Source organism: Apteryx mantelli, chromosome 12, assembly GCF_036417845.1.
Source record: "Apteryx mantelli isolate bAptMan1 chromosome 12, bAptMan1.hap1, whole genome shotgun sequence".
In the NCBI taxonomy this organism is placed as follows: domain Eukaryota; kingdom Metazoa; phylum Chordata; class Aves; order Apterygiformes; family Apterygidae; genus Apteryx; species Apteryx mantelli.
In genome coordinates this window covers 15,351,212-15,370,214 of record NC_089989.1, presented here as the reverse complement: position 1 = coordinate 15,370,214, position 19,003 = coordinate 15,351,212, and the positions used below count along the sequence as shown (strand labels likewise).

The window sequence follows — 19,003 nt, the reverse complement described above, 5'->3', positions numbered from 1 at the left end:
CGCCACAACCCACATAGCTTCATGCACGCTGACTGTGCAGGGAGAGAAAGGGCTGTTTGACAAGCAGAGTCGCGTTTTCAATGCTCGCTTGTCACCATGCAGAAATGGCAAGTGCCAACCCCACCTACCCACACACGAGAGCGATGGCTGGGCTTTTCCAGCTATCCAGACACACTTGGCTGAGAGAAGGCTTTCCTCAGCTCCATGCCCAGAGCAACGATCAACAAGATCCCAGCCCAGCCGTGTGCAGGACACCATCCACATCCTTCATTCCTGAAGTCCATGGAAACACAGAACTGGGGAGCACCCAAATACCAGATGGGCTGAGACTGTAAAGCCCAAATGTTCCCCCATAGACATGGCCAGCTCCCCTCGAACAGGCAGCAGGAACAGAAGCTCTGGCTTTCCATGGGAAACAGGGAAAATCTGCAGGGCTCGCTCAGCTTCACCCTGTGTAAAGATGCTCCTCCATCCATCCCTTCCCTGGCACAAGAGTGATTGTGCCGCTGGTGGCTGGGCTCTGGCTGAGTAATAACCCTTCTCTCCAGTCCCCTCCTGGAGGGCCCTAGCTCCTGGAATGATGAAAGAGGCAGGAGGGAGGAAGAGGAAAAAAATTAATTGTTCCCTGCTGGAAGTTTGACCTGTTTCAGTGAGGAGCCCAGAGCAGCTACAGAGACAGGAGTCAGGAGGGAAAAAGACACAGCAAGAGGGAAGTGAAAAATACAGCTGAGGGCACTTCGGCCACAGAGGGATCCATCTAACTCCATGCATGTGCCAAACCCAGCAAGGAAGCATGGGGACACAGGGAGGACAACAACCCACAGGCAAACAGAAACCCACAGGCCCCCACCAAGGATGAAGGGAGACCTCAGAAGACACAAATTATAAGAGACGGAGATTTACTCAGAGATGCAGTTACTGCTCCTCCTAAGCCAGGAGATGCAGAGGCAGGCTTTCTCTCAGAGCCAGCCAAGACGGCAAAGATCTTGAGGGACTTCTCAGCTGCTTGTCTTCACACATGATCTGTGAAGTGGAGACAAGCCCTTCTTGCTCTCCTTTGTTCCCAGGCCCCAGTCCCGGCTTGGGAGGCTGATGTGATACGAGCTCTGTCAGAGTTCAGAGACCAAAAAGCCAGCTGGGAGAAGTTTTTCTGAGATGACTTGGACAAACGTTTTCTCCAGGACACGCATTTGAACCATTTCCATCAAGGCAGTACATGGCTTTGTTGCCGGTGGCAAACATCAGGCAGTGGGACCCTTTCCACTTGGTCCTTTTACAGGCGACTGGAAAACAGGCTAAGCTCAGGTCTGTGATAAACAATCAGTTTTGTGCTCATGAAGCCTCATTGTCTCCCAAACACTGCTAATTGCTGGAACAAGTGAAGAGAGAAGCAAAGGGGAAGTGCCAGTACTGCCCCAGAGATACCTCAGGATGCCCTGTCATCTCAGTCCCCAAACAAGGGAACTCGCCCTGCTCTAAGTCAGTGTGTCCATCAGAGGAAAGCACCTCATCTAACACCAGCTCTAGCTCATCAGCTGACCCAGAGGGGTCAGGAAGGACCTTCCCTTTTGCCTTGGCAGCCCAGACGAGGTAAGGTTGAGGGTATGTTGTTAGGCTACAGCAAAGCTCTAATTTGCTGGGCTCAAATCAGCTTTACAGCAGGTGTTTCAACTTTTGCCTATTCCTTCAAGAAAGCATCTAGCAGAGTAAAATCCTGGTTCCACTGAAATCAACAGGGGTTTTACCTGGGCAGCAGTATTATTAGGGTTCCCCAAAGTTCATGCCACAGGTCTGTACCCCTCAACACTTCAACGAGAGGACTATTTCCCTCCAGGGAAGAGTGTGAGCACTGACCAGTATGCTCAGGAGGGGCTTGTGCTGCTAGACACCAATCTGAGTCACCTTCCAGGAGTTTGGTGGGGAAGGGAGAGAAAATCTCCTTCCCCAAAACTCTCCTTTTAGGACCCAAATCAGCACAGGCTATTTGCCAGACCTCTCCAGAACTAGCCGAAAAGCATACTGTAAGGAGCAGTACTGGCTCCCTACATTGCATTCACCCCTATCCCTAGCTAACTCCTAGCCATCTCCCACTGCAGGCAGCAACACAAGGAAGCCCTCAGAGAGCACAGCAAGGGCTAAGCTCCCCTCTGCTTTAGCAGGGGCTTTGTAGCCTCCTCAATGGGATGATGCAGGCAGGAAGGTGGGGAGGGATGCAGGCTGGCAAAAGAAGCACTGGTGACCTGGTTTGTGATGGACCTACTGCCCTGCAGCTCTTGCTTTTAAGAGCTTGCACAGCACCTGCTTCGATGCTCAGCCAGCGATGCTGGGGTGGGCTGGGAGGAAAGACCTCCTGCCAGGGCCCACTGAGCGACAGACTTCCCGGGTCAGTGGCACGGATCCTGCAAAAGGTAAACCCCAACAAAAGTTCTTTGGGTTTCTTAGCAGAGTGGTAGAAATAAAGAAAGCGTGAGGTGCAGCCAAATGGTTTGTTTTACAGGTTTAACCTTCCTCTCTCTGAAAACTAGTTGTTCTGCAATGACAGTTCAAGCTTGATCCCTTCAAAAACATCAAAGAAAAACGATTAAATGTCTTTGCCTTTGTTTTTCACTTCATTCAGCCTAAAGTGCTTTCTGACTTCAGCCCAAAATCCCAAGCAGTCTCCCTGCAATGGCACTTCTCACTGAATACAGCCTCTCCCCACCAGCATGCCATCCCAGCAGCTCTCCCCTCAACTTCTTCATTGCTTCCCAGGAAACCTTGGAGGAGAGGAGACGCGACTCAAGCCGCCTTACCTCAGACATGTTGACGCGCCCTTCCAGGAAGGAGCAGTCAGCAGCGTTGTGGGTGCAGATGTGGCGGTACTTGCACCAGTGGCAGGGGAAGGAGCCGTTCACGCAGGACAGGCAGCTGCAGAGAGAGCAAAGCGGGCAACGTTAGGGTGCCACGAGGCAGGAATGACCCCCCAAGGCCTTTCAGACTGCTTTATGGGTCAGTCGCGTATGGCAGCGGGGCGAGGGCTGTGCAAACAACAGTTGTCTAGAAGGGAGCCACCTGCTCTGCCCCCACCTCTGGGCATCCTGGACCACCAGGTTTCACTCCCCAGGTTGCCCACACCCATTACGGAGCCCGCAGTGTTTCCATCTCCTCCTTCCCTCCGTGCCAGCCTGGCCAGCCACGCTCTTCCTCCTCTGGCCAGCACAGAGCTCGCGCGTGGGCCACGGCAGGGCCGCGTGACCCCCCCCCCATTTGGCAAGCTGACCCCTTCCCTTCCCACCCGCCTGCGAGGAGGCTCAGCTCCAGACTTTGGGAGCTTTATTTTGATTTCATGAAAGGCAATTTTAGCAAGAGCAGGCAGAACAAGGGCTCTCCACTGCAGAGAAAAGGGAGAGAAAGAGCCAGATTAATGCACGCTCATTGAGAGGGAAATTATAATTGGCTAAAGGTTGGGTCAGATTAACATTTCAGCACTGTAGTGCCTTTCAGTCGCTCACAATACGTTGTGTGTGACCCTCTCCCTCTGCCCCCCTCGTCCGCAGCCCTTCGCCGGCTGTGTGTGTGTTTGCTTCCCACCCCCTTTCTCTCCAGCCTGAAACATTTCTGTCTCTCTCTTAAGCCTCCTCTCTGGGCTCTTTGTGTTATACGCTCGTGTGTACATATCCCTCTCTCCGCTCTGCAGCTCCTCGGGGCCTGAGCTCAGGCGCGCTTTGATCCAGCGAGCCGCACTCCTCTGCTTTGCCATCCCGCTGCCAGAGGCGCCCGGCAGTGGGGCAGCTCGCGTAGGGAACGAGCACCACGGGCTGGACGCCTTTTCTGAGCAGGGGAGCAGCCCCTCCAAAGGGACCCACGCGGGGAGAGGAGGCATGGCGCCAGCTCAGTCCATTGCTTCCTCCTCGTGCAGTTATCCCAGCGAGCTATCCCGGGAAATCCCAGCGAGAAGCACCCCAGCCTCCTGGCGTCTTTCCCCGGCAGCCCAGGGCTCGCACCCCTCCTTCCTGGCCACAACAGCAGCCAAAGACAGACAGAGGGCAAAGATGAGGTGAACCAAAGTTCAAGTTGCAGAAGACAAGTTATATGGTAATATTAACTGTTGCTCATGCCACATAGCGAGCGACCCGGGCAAAAGTTGTCCCCGTGATATTTCCTCTGCTCCACGACGAATGGCTCAGAGAGGCGGGCTAACTCTGAGGCACATCAGTCCGCTCACGCGCTCATACCACCGAGGGCCAGACATCACTGGCTAGCGTGGTTTGCCAAGCGTTAACCCCTGCCTCTACCAGGTAGTACCAAAATTTAGCAGTGTGTGGTTGAACCTGCCAAGGAACGTCCTCCGTCCCCTAGGCAGGGCTACATGAACACACCAAATGCTCTCAAAGACCATTTTAGTCCAAGCCCTGGGAGATATCTCTGTCAGCAAGGGCAGATCATCCAACCTCATCGCCGCGGACCCCAAGTGCCCGGCCAGGGCTCTCTCCAGCCAGGCATGCAGCTTCGGAGGCCCTCGCCCTCTGCAGAAGGGAGCAACTGAACCGCGACACCAGCAGAGCTGCTGCCACGCAGGGCTGAGTCCTTCCCTGACACTGTCCCAAGGCAGCAAGGCCGAGAATTAATGCAGCCAGGCTTCATGGGGCAGGTCTGCGAAACACAGCATGTCCCATGCAACCAAACCTGTCCTCCTGATTAGGAGACAGGAAGAGCTACTGATGCAGGAGCTGCAAGGCAAGAGAAATAATTACCCTAGCTTAAAAACAAGAGCAAAAAAAAGCATCAGCACTGCTCATCTCCCTAAAAGGCTCCTTCTTGATCTCACTGATCTAACCAGGAACAGGATTGGGCCCAAAGCAATGATATTTAAAGACAGGATCTTCCCCTAAACACAGCATCTGTGGGAAGCAGGAAGTCCTGCTTGGCCAGAACTCTCTCCTAAATCACCACGCTACCATTTTGCCTTTACCTTCGTGGGAAATGACAGGGAAAACACGGTATCACAATACAAGGCAGCAGAAAGACAACCTTCCTGAAAAGCGATTTCATCAGATGGAGGGACCTAGCACGCTGAATCCTTCTCCCGGCAGCAGACTTGTCACTTCAGAGGTGTGGGGAAGGCGCAGGAGCAAGCCGCTGCAGCAGGCAGCCCAGGGTGCAGACAGCCTGTGTACAAACGTACACCTGGGGCTTTGCAGGGCCACAGCTCCCTGCCCTGGAGCTTCACACACCATTACATATACAGCAATAGCTTCTTAAATCTATGTGCACACACTAAGGAAATATTTAATTAAGCTGCTTGCAAAGGGGGCTGGAAGTCATTTCCATGTTTCGCTCACATTTTCACTTCCAAATGAACAGCCCTTTTAGCTTTACCCACAAATATGTTAATTGAGATGCTCCTTATGCAAATATATGCAATTTTATTTCAGCTGCAGAGATTCAACTTAAAAGCACAGCCGTAGCCTCCTATCTCTGGTTGCTTTGATGGAGGGAGGTGTGGAGGGTGGGGGGAAGCAGGGACACAAAGCAGCAGGATTGCTCCTACCCTCTATCGTCATGACAAGGGCTCAAGCAGCAACGGGGAGGCAGACAAATCCAGGATATTGAGGCAACAGGGCAGTGAAAGCACTGAAAGTATGGGTTAATCCTAGCGGAAGTATGGTAACCACAGAAAGGTCATTCGAAAGAGGAACATGTACAAGTCTCAGCAGGGTAAGCCCCCAGAGGAGCGCCATCGCTGTGATGCAAGTCACTCATCGTGGCATAACCAGAAATCCTCACACGAGATCAGCCCTCAGCAAGGGCTGCACCTCAGGAGTTATTTTCTAGCCACAAGGTCTTTCAGGTTTTAAAAAAAGACTCTTGAGTCTCTCCTCTGCCATCGCTTGAGGCATTTCAAAGCAGTCCAGATAAAGAACCTGACTTCAGCCTTGCCTTTCCCCAGGCCATTCATCAGCCCGTGCACCTCAGCACTGCAGTTCTTTGAGATCAAAACCAAATCATTTTTGGCTTTCAGAGCTGTCCTAAATAGAGACGAAGAGTCACAGACAAGGGTTTGATTGCAAGCCGATGCTCAGCTCTGTAAAAGAGGTGCTCCACTCACGCCGGGTGAACCTCCAGCAGTCCTGAGCATCTCCCTTGCCAATTAGCTTCCGTACTTTCTCACTGGTCTCTTGGCCTCCTCTTCAGTTGCCCAAGGACACGCATATTCCTAATGCCTCTTAGGTTATCCTTCAAGTATCCACTATGCTAAGTGTACGGATCTCCACGTCCTAATTCCCCTTCACACTGCTTCTAACAACCGAGTCACTTTTGAAGCCATAGTCCTTGGAGATAGTTTTCACACTCTCATTTCTGCCTAAGCCTTCCATCTGCCGTAAGGTTGTCAAACGTAATTGTAAGTACACTCACTGCCACACAAGTCTCACGCCACAGCATCTTTTCTGCATTTAAAGTGTGTCTCGGTGAGCACAACCCAGCCGGCTAAAGACTCTGTAAAGCACCCAGCAAGTTAGTACCCAGGTGCCAATAACATGGTTAAACTCCAGTTCTAACGTGCCTTGGTCCCGCTGGCTTCAGCACGGGTGGTTTGACATCGCTCCCCCCACAAGCTCCCTGCAGGACTGTCAAAGCCCAGGAGTCCTGGAGAAAAAGACAGGAGCTCTTCCCTTTGCTCCCAGCTGGCAACTCTTTCCCTAAAGGCACCGGACTGCAACGAAGCAGCGCTATCCTGCACCACGCCAAACGCAGTCACGTGATTGCATCTGTGCCCCCTCCCCATGTGCCCTCCTCAGCAGCAGAGGAGCAAATGGCTCTGAAATGTAAATGATGCTGATTAGGCTCTAAGCTAACACCCCCTCTCCCTGGAGTGTGGGAGCTTTGCGGCCCTCTTAAGGCTTTTTCTGCAGTCACCTCACTTTGTGGTCCACAAGTTTTGCTTTATAGCTTCAAGCAGCAAGCAAACCAACTGCCTTGTTTAAGGGAACTGAAAGCTGATTTGATCAGGAGACACATCTTCCAGCAAGAGGCATCGGGTTGAACAAGTTCCTGCAAATAGGTCTAATCGGACCCCTGCTGAAAGAGAAGAGGCAGAGCTCTCCGGTATGCTTCAGAGCCAGGCACGTCTGCTCAAGGTCAGGCTCTACGGAGTGGCAGGGGTTGTATCCCCAGCGTGTCCATTTGTCACTGCTGTCTGTTCCCAATGCAGGAGCAGGTTGCTCGGCAGCATGATGCCATCTGTGCTGTCTCTCTCCTTCCCACGGTCAGGCACTTTTCCCTCATCACTTCTTGCCTAAGCAGCTTTCATCACTCCTGATGAATAGAGGGAGTCTCTCCTTCATGTGTTGAAGTCCCCCTCCCTGAAGCATACTGGGAATGCAAGGAGCCCAGCCAGGCAAAAAACCGATGCTGGAGGTGCAGTGCAGACATGGACCCACAACTTGCTCCCCAGACATCTCTACTGCCTTCTCCATCACAAGCCCTTCCAGGTGCCTCACAACCAGAGACAAAGCCAGCAACTAGTTCAGGCTGGGCAAAGGGAAGTGTCAGATCCACCAGCTATATGTGTGCAAGAGGAGTGATGAGAGCCTCAGACAAGAATTTAATTGCTCTGTGCAGAGTTGCCCACATCAAATCAAGCCCAGGCTTGCTGGAACCTCACCCAGAAAGAGTAGACAGCCCTGCAGGTCATGGCAGCAGTTCCCCACCCAGCTGGAAAGGGCACAGCAACCACTGAGTAGCATGGGGGGCAATGCCAAAGCCTCCCCACACCTTCCACGGTTGCCCCCCAAAGTCACTATAAGGCTGGGTCAAGACCTCCTGATGCTGCTTCTCTCCAGTTTCAAACCCAATCCCAAATTTGCTCACAGTTGAGGTCCTGCTAGATGAACACCTAACACAGATGCACAAAACCAGCAATACAAAGAGGGAGACAAGACAACGGAGGGACATTTAGCAGCACATCAAGAACATCTCTGGTATTGTTACCAGGCTGGAAGTGTCACTACAGGATGAGCCCAGACTTGCTGGGGCAGCTTCAGAGGACCATTTCCTCAAAGGCCCCTTAGGCAGGTGAGCAGAAGGCAACTCCAATAACCCCAACAATATTGCCAGGTCTGATCCAAAGCATGGGAAGCTGGCAGGGCTCCAGATCCAAACTCATTCCTCCTTCACCTTCCCTTGCTCTTAGCCTCAGGCATGCCGTGCATGCCTCACCATTATATCGGCATTCACACGGTCTGGAAAACAAGTCCTCGCTTCTCTTATCTCTGGCTTGAAAGAGCTGAGAGCTCTTCAGCGCTCGGAGCGCAGAGAGGGGAAGGCAGAAAACAAAACAGGCATCCGCAGGGGCGAGATAAGCCTGAGCAAGCAAACAAGAGAGGGAGGGAGAGAGGGGAAAGAGACAGAGCGGGTGACTAAAGGTGAGCCCCCACAGCCTCCATCCTCCCCGCAAGCTGCCTTCGAAAAACAAACAAGGCGGGAGAATAATCTAGGTATTCAACATGAGCAGTGCGGGCTGGGACATGGGGGTGTGAACATTGCATGCACACACACACACAGAGGCTGGGGCTCTTAGCCTGGAGCAGTGCCCTTCTGGAGGAAGGACACAGAGCAAACCACAGGGAAGAGGAAAGGGGGCAAGTTCAACAGCACCAAGTGCAGAACAAGGGAGGTTCATCAAAAAGGGAATTTATAAACACAATGCTGATGGAAACAGCATCTGCGTACACACACCACAGACCGCCTACGAGCCCCCAAACTGCTTCTCAGACCTTCTCTTGGCAAGGAAGATACATCCTTAGTGAATATTCTGCTCCATCATAGCCTGCATCTGGAGCAGCAGCTGGATGGGGCAAGAGGCAGAATGGCAGCAATTTGGGCTTTATATCCGTCTATTTGCCCCAGAAAAGGGAGGTAAAAGGAGGCAGAAATCCTGAAGGGCAGCAGGAACGAGCAGCCAGTGCCCCCCCCCCACATCTACGGGCAGACCACAGCCACATGCTGGTGGCAACCCTGCTCCTCCTGAGCAGGGCAGGAGGCGGACCCCAAATCTGGGAGAGCCACCATGGTGGGAGACCAGCTCTCGCCTCCCTCCATCCCATCCTCTCTGCCCATCTCAAGCCACCAAGTTTCTGCACTTCCTTTCCTGCCAGCCCAAAGCTTTTCTGTCCCTGCTGTGCTGAGCTTCACCAAGGGCCTTTCTCCCAGGAGTAGGTGTGGGGCATGCCAGAGCCACTGCAGGGTGGTTCAGGGTACCCCAACATCACACTCTGATTAGAGGATGCAGAATCAGGCCCTGATTTTTAAGACCTCCAGGAACAAGTAATTCACTTGGCACATCTGAAGTCACGTCCGCTCACTGAAACACAAAACCAGACTGTATCAGCCCTCCTAGTAGATAACAAATGTGACATAAAACTGGTTATCCTGAGTGATCTCTGTTGCTGTCCTACATGATTTTCCGCCTGCCCTAGCCTAGGAATATGCACAAATCTGTTACTGCCTCACAGCTCAGAGGTGGCTACTCAGATGCACTTACTCAACTGCTTGCAGCCATCTGTCCATGCCTTCAAAAAGAAAACACCGAGCACATCTGTAAGAATCAGGAAATTAGTAACATTGAGCCTGAAGAGAAGCAGTCAGGCTGTGTGCACTCAGCTACCGATCCCACCGCAGGCAGCAAGCAGAGGCATGGGGAAGCTGGGACACAGCTAGCCGGAAACACTGCAAGTCTTCAGCGAGAAGCAGTGCAGAGCGAGGGCTGGCACCGTCCCACCGCCTCCAAGGAGGCCCCAGGACAGGCTGTCTGGACGCCGGAAGCACTGCAGCCAGCAGGCTCTGCAGCGATTCACGCACCAGCGAGGAGCCCGGCCCCCGTCTTCCTCCCCCGTCTTCCTCGCACAGCCACGCTGCTCCCCCAGCCCCTGGGCAATGCATTAAAATCCCATTTGCCTAATGGAGACTTATACCAAAAGCCTGACCTGTGAGATAGGGCTACTCGATTCAAACACAGCTGAGCTCACATCTCTTCAGTCAGCAGGGTGAGGGCCACTCAGCATTTTTCCCCATTGCTCTGGCCTTTACAGCACCCTCGAGAAATTCATCATCCCATCGCTGATGGGACCTGGCTGCCACAACTGTCACTGTGGTGAGGCAGAACCACAAGGTCTCCTCCCCATCCCCCTCCAGCCCCCTCCCAGGAATCTTTCCATCTTGGCACAAAACCGAAAAGACAGACCACGACAGGAGTTAAGAAGCAGAGTTTCCAGAGGGGAAACCCAGACAGGAAACATGGAAACACTGGGAACAACTGGATCCTTGGTTGTCCTTGGAAACAGCTGGTGTCAGTCCCTGCTGGAGACAGCAGGCTGGACAAGGAGGCTCTGATCTATTCCCACATCTCAGCGTGTGCTCCCTCCAAGATCCTCCGGCTTTCGCAGCTGGTATCCCCCCCCGCAGAGCTGCAATGTTCGAGTCCCAAGGAATTCCCCTTCCTGAAGCACTCCCCCAGCCCACACTCCCAGGCTCTCCATCTCTCTCTGGAATTCCTCGCTTGCTTGCAAGGCAGATTTCGCACTCATCCACCTCGCCAGCAACCGCAGGCTCTACCAGAGTCACTCAGGGAGCCTGGCATTATGTCTTTATCTTTAAAGGGTACTTATTTCCCAGAGAATGCTTTGAAGAGGGAATTTAATGCTTACAAAGACGACCTCAACATCTGCACACACAGCTTCTGGACACAGGCTGATTCATTAGGTTATCAAAGCCTCAGAGTAGTCTTTAAGAGCATGTGCTTGATCAATGCCCCATAGGAAACCCCCAAGGGAATCCACACTGGTCTCCGCCATGAGGTTTCCTATCCCGTCCTCCATCACAGAAACCAGAGCCTACATCCAGGCTCTGATGACCAGCCCATGCTTCCAGCTCCGCTCTCAGCCCCAGGGGCTCACAGTTATCCTCAGCCACTCAGCACCTATGTACTTCTGTGTAAGGGACCCATTTTTCTGCATCAAACTCCAGGTTTCCACTCCTCTGTTCGATGCACCTTGGATGGCTCTCCCAGAAACACCCCCTCCCTGATACACAGACCTTCAGGAGGAAGATGCCAGAATGATAGCACAGCCTGCAAACATCCACTTGAGCTCCGCAAGAGCCCTGAGTCTGACAGGGATGTGGTACATGGATGCAACCCCCAGAAAGCTTTCCAAGTGACTCAGAGCAGGAGAAGGAAAACCACTGCCACACAAGTGGCTGGTCTTCCTTCTGCCCACCACATGGGTGCACACGGTACTAACATCTCCGAGAGGCAATGATGTTGCACCAAACGCTCCTTAGTTAATGAGCTGTTAACAGTGGTCTCAGGGCAGCTCTGGCACACGTCACTTCACATTGACCTGCCAGCCCTTAACAAAAAGTCCCCTGCTAAGAAATTCAGGAGCACCTGATCCCTTTCCAGTCAATACCCACTGACCTGTGCACATCCCCAGCACACAGACCACGCATTTGCAATGGTCTCCCTCAACACCTTGTGCTACTCTCAGTTTAGCGAGCAGCCACCCAGTTTATCTTGCTGCAGCTTTCTCAAAGAATAGAGCAGCTTCTTCCCAGCCAGTCTCCTAGACACCACAGGCCTGACCTTGAAAAATAAGCTGTGGGACAGCCTTGTCAACAGTCAACACCAGTTTGGCCAGAACTAGCTAATCTGTACTGAGACATGCAAAAGGACTCTGGTATTTAGTATCACAGTGACTCCTCTCCAAAAAGCAGAGCAAAGAAGAGAGTCACTCTGAGACTCTGTTACAGCTTCTCCTTCTGAAAGCAGCATGGCCAACATTGACAAGGTCTAAACAGATTAACTCACTGGGGCATTTATGAAACAGAGTTTTAACCCCATCCTCAAACCATCTTGTGTTTACTAGCAGGCCTCAAAAGTCTTTTGAAATTTCTGTCTGCTAACTGGAGCAAAGAGACACATTGCTTCCAAAAAAGGTGCTACTACACAAATTCCCCACCTGTCTCCTTGTCTGTATCTCTACCTTCTTACAGGCTGCTGCAGGAATCAGGTGCAAGGCACGTCCTCTTTACTGTTAACAGAAAGCGATTTGTTTTCATCATAAACAAACCTCGCTCATTTTTCAATCACGGCAAGCTCTGCCTCTCTGCTCACCCTTTTAATCCAGTAAAGCTAGAAACAAGGCGCTGCTTCATCATTTCACTTGGCCATGCAGAGCTGCTAGAGCAGCAGCCGCGGCAGCTCTGCTGTCCAGCAGCTCCCCAGCAGTCTCAGGGCTGCTCTGCAGTGCTGGTATTCAGATGCACACTTCTCCATGCCACCGAACCCCAGCACACCCTCTCCGTGATGCTGTGTCATTTATAGAGGAATTGCACCTTTCCTGTGTCACCTAGGGATCACCTATGGAGACATATCAGCCACGGTCACAAGGGACCAGCCACGCTGCTCTGTGATGGGTGAGAGGCCGTGTCCCATCATGCTGGGTGGCAATGCAGAGCACTGCAATAACAGAAGGGAAAGGAAGAGGGATTTAAGGGATTTATATCTAAGACATCCCCCTGGCCTGCTCCCCCATGTTACCTTCAGAAGCCAAGCATATGGGCAATGCAACTTTCTTTATACCCCTCCTTCTCTATAAAGAAAAGGGATAAGACACATCTTCCTTTCTACAAATCACCTTTATGGAGCTGCACTGTTTCCAGAAGTCCTTGAAAATGCATGGGAAGAACAGTTTTGCAAGGTAGTAAAAAACAAGAGACTAGGGATACTCAAACAACAGCAGGATCAGACCCACAATCTGCAAAAGGATTTTAGTAGTGCATTTTGCAGATGCCTTTCCAGATCTCTGCTGAAAATAAGAGGGGTCAGCTTCTGCACTATGTAAATGGTAGAGCTGTCTTGGCTTCCCTGGAGTTGCTCCAGCTTACACCAGCGGAAGAGCTGGCTCACGATTCTTATATCTTTCCATAATGATTTGAAAATCTCTCCTGAACATTTTGTCTTCAGCTGAGAAATGATTTAACACACAAGCCCCTGGCTCCCAACCTAAACGAAGCTGCCCAAATATAAAAAGAAAGCATAATGCATTGTGATCAGAGAACTCCACAGAAAAAACATTAGCCTCATGGAAAAGCATATTGTTCCTAATACAGAATTTGTCAGGCTGACTTATAGATTTTCTTCCGCAAAATATGAAACCTGGATCTGAAAGGCTATTAACTCCAAAGAGATCCATTAAAGACGCCTGTCTGCAAATGGTATTTAAAAGTATTGCATCATCCCAGATATTGTCATGTTCTTTGGCTATGACTTGACTGCAGGTCACAAAGTTAAAACTGCCTCCAAACATTAAAATCTTTGACGTAAAAAAAATAATAATAATGTTCAACAGCCTAGAACATGGACTTTTCTATCAGCTCCAACTGGAGCCCATAAATATTAATGCATCCATAATTAGCCTTTTTAAATAATGCATCCAAAATTAAACATCAACGCGGTAATAAATCAGTCAGGGCTCTTTGTTGTAGGTTTGGTTGGGTGGGGGGGGTGCTCATATGTGAAGCACATAAAATAAAATGCCAATTCCCTCACCAGCTCTTCCCGCTGGACCCAAATGATGGGGCCCTGATTGGACCATACCTGACGCTATTTGTACTTAAAAGTCTTGTTTCTTTCATTTAGAAAAACAAAAGTCACACTGGCTTTTTGATTTGCAAAATAATGACATGCAGCCTTCCCGAGCCAAAGCTGAGCTAATGTTATTGAAACCACACGACGTGAAGGGAGACAAAGCTCATCTCATGAGTCAAGGTGAGTAAGAAAGTCAAGTTTGCAAACTCTTTCCCTCTCTCCTCACCCTCGCAGAGCTCCCCAGAGCAAAGACCTGCCCCCTGCACGAGGAGCAGGCAGAGCAGAAATCCCAGGGCTAGGAGGGATGTCCTCCCGGTGCAAACAGTCTGCAGGGGCCATTCCTTCCTCACCCCACCGAAGGCCTGCCTGGTCTCTAGCCTTCATATCCCCGAGCCTTTTGCAGGCAGACTGCTCCTTGCCAGGCATGCGAATGAAAGCCCTTCGGGCTCTCCTCGGACGCATCTCCTTCGGCGCTGCAGGCAGAGTGTTCGCTGCAGGTGCCCGAGTCAGTACTCCAAGGCGCCGGCATCTCACCTGCTTTTCCCTGATCAAAGCAGAAAACACAGCTTGTTCGCTGAACACGCTTTGAAGAAGCCATCTGTAGCAGAGCCCCGGCAAACCCCCTGAGCCAGGATAGATTCTTTGTAAGAAGCAGCCCAAAAGAGATCACTCTGCATTTGCTTATCTAAAATTACTGATCAGCCAGAGCATCACCATCCATGGGAGGCTTCTGGCAGGGTAACAGAATCGCTTGCATTCCTGAACTCCAGCTTCTTCGCCCAAACACAACCCAGTATCTCCTCTAATGTTTGCACATTGCACCCTTCTCTCTGCTGCTCAAGCACACTGTCCACAGTCCCTAATCTGGAGCTAGCTACTAGGGGCTTTAGACATTGTGCGTAAAACAGCATATCAATAATCCACACCTCCTCTATTTTACCACATGCCTAAAAACCCATATTTAAAGTTGATTTCAAGGCAGCCTGACAAGAAAGTAAATTCACAATTACTTCCACTTAGGAAATTCTTGGGTAAATGTCCCACAACATGCAGTATGTTCCATTCAGCATTGCTATAATTTTCCAGCTTGCTCTCCAACAAGATTGGGAAGCGAGTACCTTCATAGGAAAACACAGGCTCTCCTTACTTTTGCATAGCCAAGTCACTCCTCTTAACTGTTTCCAGGAATAAGATGCTCGGCATTTTCAGTTACACGGACTGCTACAGTCTGCAATGCAGTAAATTCCCTGTTTCTTCCAAAGCTTTTCCAAACAAAGTCCATTTCAAGTGAGGCTCTGCCTTGATGCTACATGTTCCCGCATGTCCAAATGCAGCTGTGCGCTCTCTGGTCACTGTCCTACTTTACAAGGGTAAAAGGAGGAGGTTTCTCATTGGAAACACCACCGTCTGGACTCTGCTTTCCTCTTGCAATATCAACAGCTTCAAAGCTGAGATCTCTCTCTCCAAGTCTCGCATAGCCCAACCAATCTCTTCCCAGAGCATGCTCATGAAGCCCAGGGCACTTACGACTGATGGACGCTGCAGTTGTAGAAAACAAAATCCACAGAGGCAAACTTCTTCCCCGTCTCCTTCGATTTCAGATAGAGTTTCACCACCCGCTTGTCCCCTGGGAGACAGCAAGGCAGAAAAAGGCATCAGAAAGGGCATGATGCTCAGCCCAGCACTTAGCCCATGGCCTGTTATGGGCTGGAGGCAGCTAGGCAACAAAGTCCATTCATCCCAGTTAACTAACAAAATCCCCCAGATTCAGGAATAAAAAGAGCAAGGGTGCCCACCCATACCCACCCAGCCACTGAACAGGTCAGCAGAGCCCGGGCGCAGCACCATGCCCCTTCTGCTTACTGCAATGTGCTGTCAGGGAGGCAGGTGCCTTGGGCTGTGCTAGCGGTATTGAAGGGAGCTGAACAGTTTGGGGGACAGCTTAGTGGCCTATAGCCCCTGGGAAAAATGTACATCTGCCTGGGAATGGTCCGTAGGTGGAGAACAAGGCCAGGTGCCCCAGGGTTCACAGGGCCAGCATACAGACCATCAGCAAGAAACTGCGCCCAAGGCATGGGAGAGGGCAAGGGCAAAGACAAGCATCAGACCCCAACGAGCAGCAATGTCCTTTTCCTCCCATATCCCAAGAATCTGTCTTCATTTCTGCTCTGAAGCTGGGGATGGATGCTATCATGGGAAGACTGCCAGATCCCTCTCCCAGACCTCCTCTGCATCTGGCTACTGGGGCAACAACTGGGGCAATAACCAAAGCAACAAGCAGGGCAAGGTTTGTCTTGGGCTTTGTTTCGCTCCCGGGGCACAAGCGGCGCAAGCTCACCACGGCCCCTGGTGATGGGGATGACGTCCTTGGCAGAGGGAGAGCTGCAGTAGATCTTCCCATCTTCGATGCGACTCTCGGACTCGGTGAAGTCCTCGAAGGAGCAGTTAACTCCGGCCGAGAGGTCTGGGACGTTCCAGGCCTCCAGAACCAGCTGGGGAGAGAGGCAAAAGCATCACAGAGGGAACCAGCAAACAGCGGAGACTCCTTAGTGTCCGACAGGAGCCAGCCCAGCACAGGGAAAAGATCAGGGCTGTGATCCCGCCTCCATCACCCACACCTAGCAGGGGGGACCTGCTGCAGGCTAAAAGCAAGCACCATCCACGTCCATGAACTCCCAGCTCAAGGAGGGAGTACAGATTTAAACGGGTTAAAGACCGAATGAATCACTGCCTTACATCCTCTGCCCTCTCCTGCACCACAAACCATTATGTCTCACCTCTCTACAGAGACCAAGCACAGTGTTTGGTGAGGGAATATTTTAGAGAAAGGCATCCACTTCTGTAGACATCAAGAGGGGAGGAATCCACCTCTTCCTCTGCAAATTCATTCCAGGGGTCAGCAGTTCTCACTTTACAAAACGCGTGCCTTATTTCTAATTTGAATTTGTTTCAGCTTCCAGCCATTAGTTCTTGTTATGCCTTTCCTTGAGAGATTAAAAAGCCCTTTAGTCCCTGATATTTGCTCCTTGTAAAGGCACTTATACTCTGTAATCAAGTCACCTCTTAATCTTCTTTTTGATAAGCTAAGCAGATTGAGCTCTGGAAGTCTCTTACTGGAAGGCATTTTCTCCAGCCTTCAACTCATTTACATGATGTTTACAGGAGATTTGCAGCCTCCTCCTTTAAAAGGTGGACTCCGAGTCTGAGTGCAGTGTCCCAGTGTCAATCACACCAGACCTCTGTGCTGTGCATCCTGCTATCACTCATGCAAATAATCACAGATAGAGATAAAAGCACCTCCCAACTCGCAGCTCCATCCAAAGAGCACTAAGAGCCCTTTCGGACGGACACAGCATCACACGGAGGGCTCGCGCTCCAGCTGTGGCCTGGGAGCTTTTCCAGAGTCACCAGTTTCTAAGGCATCTGTCAAAGGCTTATCTTTTTCCTAGATGTTTAACTCCATGCTTGGCAACATTAAGACCCACTCTCTGGTAAACTAGTCCCATTCAAACCCAACTGCTCCACATGGTAATCTCATCCTCACAGCTATGTGCCACCCCACCAATCTCAGCATCCTCTGCAGATCTCAGCAGCAGCGATTTCACATTTATTTCCACATTACCATTGAAAACGTTAAGGGGGGTTGCACTGCACTCCAATCCCCACAGAAGCACTTTCAAAACATTTCCATTCAGTGACAATTCCCCTTTGACAACTACTTTTTGAGATCTGTCACAGAGCCAGGTCTTAATCCACTTAACACATGCTTTATCAATATTGTATAATGCTAATTTTTAATCAGAATGTTGTGTTGTACCAAGTCAAATGCCTTGTAAAAGTCTAAAGACATCACATCCCTGCAGTCCCTCTTGTAACTCAAGTCATAATTTCATCAAAGAACAAAATCTGGAGGTTTTGGACATAAAACCACATTGAATGGCATTAATTATACTCGTATCCTTAATTCTTCATCAGTTGTATCCTGTATCAGTTTTTTCCGTTAATTTTCCTAGAATTAATGTCAGACTAAGCAATCTCTAACCACTGGGTTGTCTCATTTGCCCTTTCTGCATATCGGCAAAAAACGAGCACCTTTTCTGCTTACTGAACTTTTCTCAATATTCTCTTATTTATTACAAAGTCGCATCTACAGGCAGGCCAAAGGGCTCCTTGGCCAACTCTTTTTAGGACTCCTAAGTGCCAGATATGTAGACCTGGCAGTTTTCAAAAGTTTATTGCTAGTATATGCAGTTTCATATTCTCTTTACATTGCTAATGGTCTGGAAAATACTCCATGCAAGTACATCATCCTTTCTGTTTGCACAGACAAAGCAAAAAGTTATACATCTAAGACTCATCCCAAAATATCTACTAGTGGCCACTGTCAGAGACAGGATATTGAGCTAGATGGATCTCTGGCCTAAGTATGGCAATCCTTATGCCATTATTTATATTATGCAGAAATATTTATTGCTCAGTTATGTCTTTTCTGAATAGTAATTAACCAGTCTATTATCTCCCTCCAGCAACAGGCCAGCCCTCATCAATCCCCTGCACTTTACTACATTTTCTTTGCATGAGACCTCTCTTTCCCTCTCTTTTGTTGTACATTCCTCATTTATTTTTAACTGCCACCTTCCCAGTCACCTGCCTCCACCGCGTCCGGAGGTACCTGGGCCAGACAAGCGGGCCGGAGAAGCGGCTTACCGGGACCTCGGACATGGTGACCGATATGTTCTTCGGCTGGACGGTGAGCTGGACGCACTGCCGCAGGTCGGAGGCGAAGCGCTGGGGCTCGTCCGCCCGTTCACAGCGGTCCTTGCGCGAGCATCTGGAAGGGGAGGAAAGCCCCACGGTGAGGAGAAGGACGCCCTCGCGTCCTGGGCTGGGTTTCACAGGCGCGAGAGAGGGCGGCAGCGCGCGGCAGCCTCCCCAGGCAGGGCTCCGCCGCGCGGCAGGACCCCACGTGGCAGCAGCGCAGCTCTGGCTGTCTCTGCCCGTGCCCACTTGCCACCGAGCGTCATCGTCCCACGTTGCAGCACGTCCAGGTGACCAGCCCTGGGCACCTCCCCAGCCTCTCTGCCACCGCCCTTAACCCATGCTGGGCCCCCAAATCACCACCCCAAGCCCCCTGCACAGCTACGCTGACGTCCTTCTCGTCGTTCCTTGCAGCATCCGTCCCTCCCAAACACGCACGCCTCCTCCCAGTCCCTCCGGAGAGCAGCCCGCGATGCTCCACCGTCTCCTCAGCCCGGCTAGCAGCGCCTTACGGCGCACTGCTTGCCCCGCAGGAGCAAACAGCTCCCTCTCTGCTGCTCCTCGCGTTTTCTGCAATAACAGTATTCCATTACGGGAAGTGCTTCAATTAAATGGTGG

The 19,003-nt window shown here is 51.1% G+C and overlaps 1 protein-coding gene across 6 annotated transcripts in view; it reads right to left on the bottom strand.

Annotated features, from left to right (window-relative positions):
* Positions 1-19,003, bottom strand: part of PLXNA1 (plexin A1) — a 165,587-nt gene that overhangs the window by 64,347 nt on the left and 82,237 nt on the right. For all 6 annotated transcript variants that reach the window (XM_067303322.1, XM_067303325.1, XM_067303324.1 and 3 more), the window contains 4 exons: positions 18,335-18,458; positions 15,966-16,119; positions 15,155-15,254; positions 2,793-2,907 (listed from right to left, as the gene is read on the bottom strand). In XM_067303322.1, the coding sequence (XP_067159423.1) occupies positions 2,793-2,907; positions 15,155-15,254; positions 15,966-16,119; positions 18,335-18,458 (493 nt within the window). The remainder of the gene's footprint in view (positions 1-2,792; positions 2,908-15,154; positions 15,255-15,965; positions 16,120-18,334; positions 18,459-19,003) is intronic.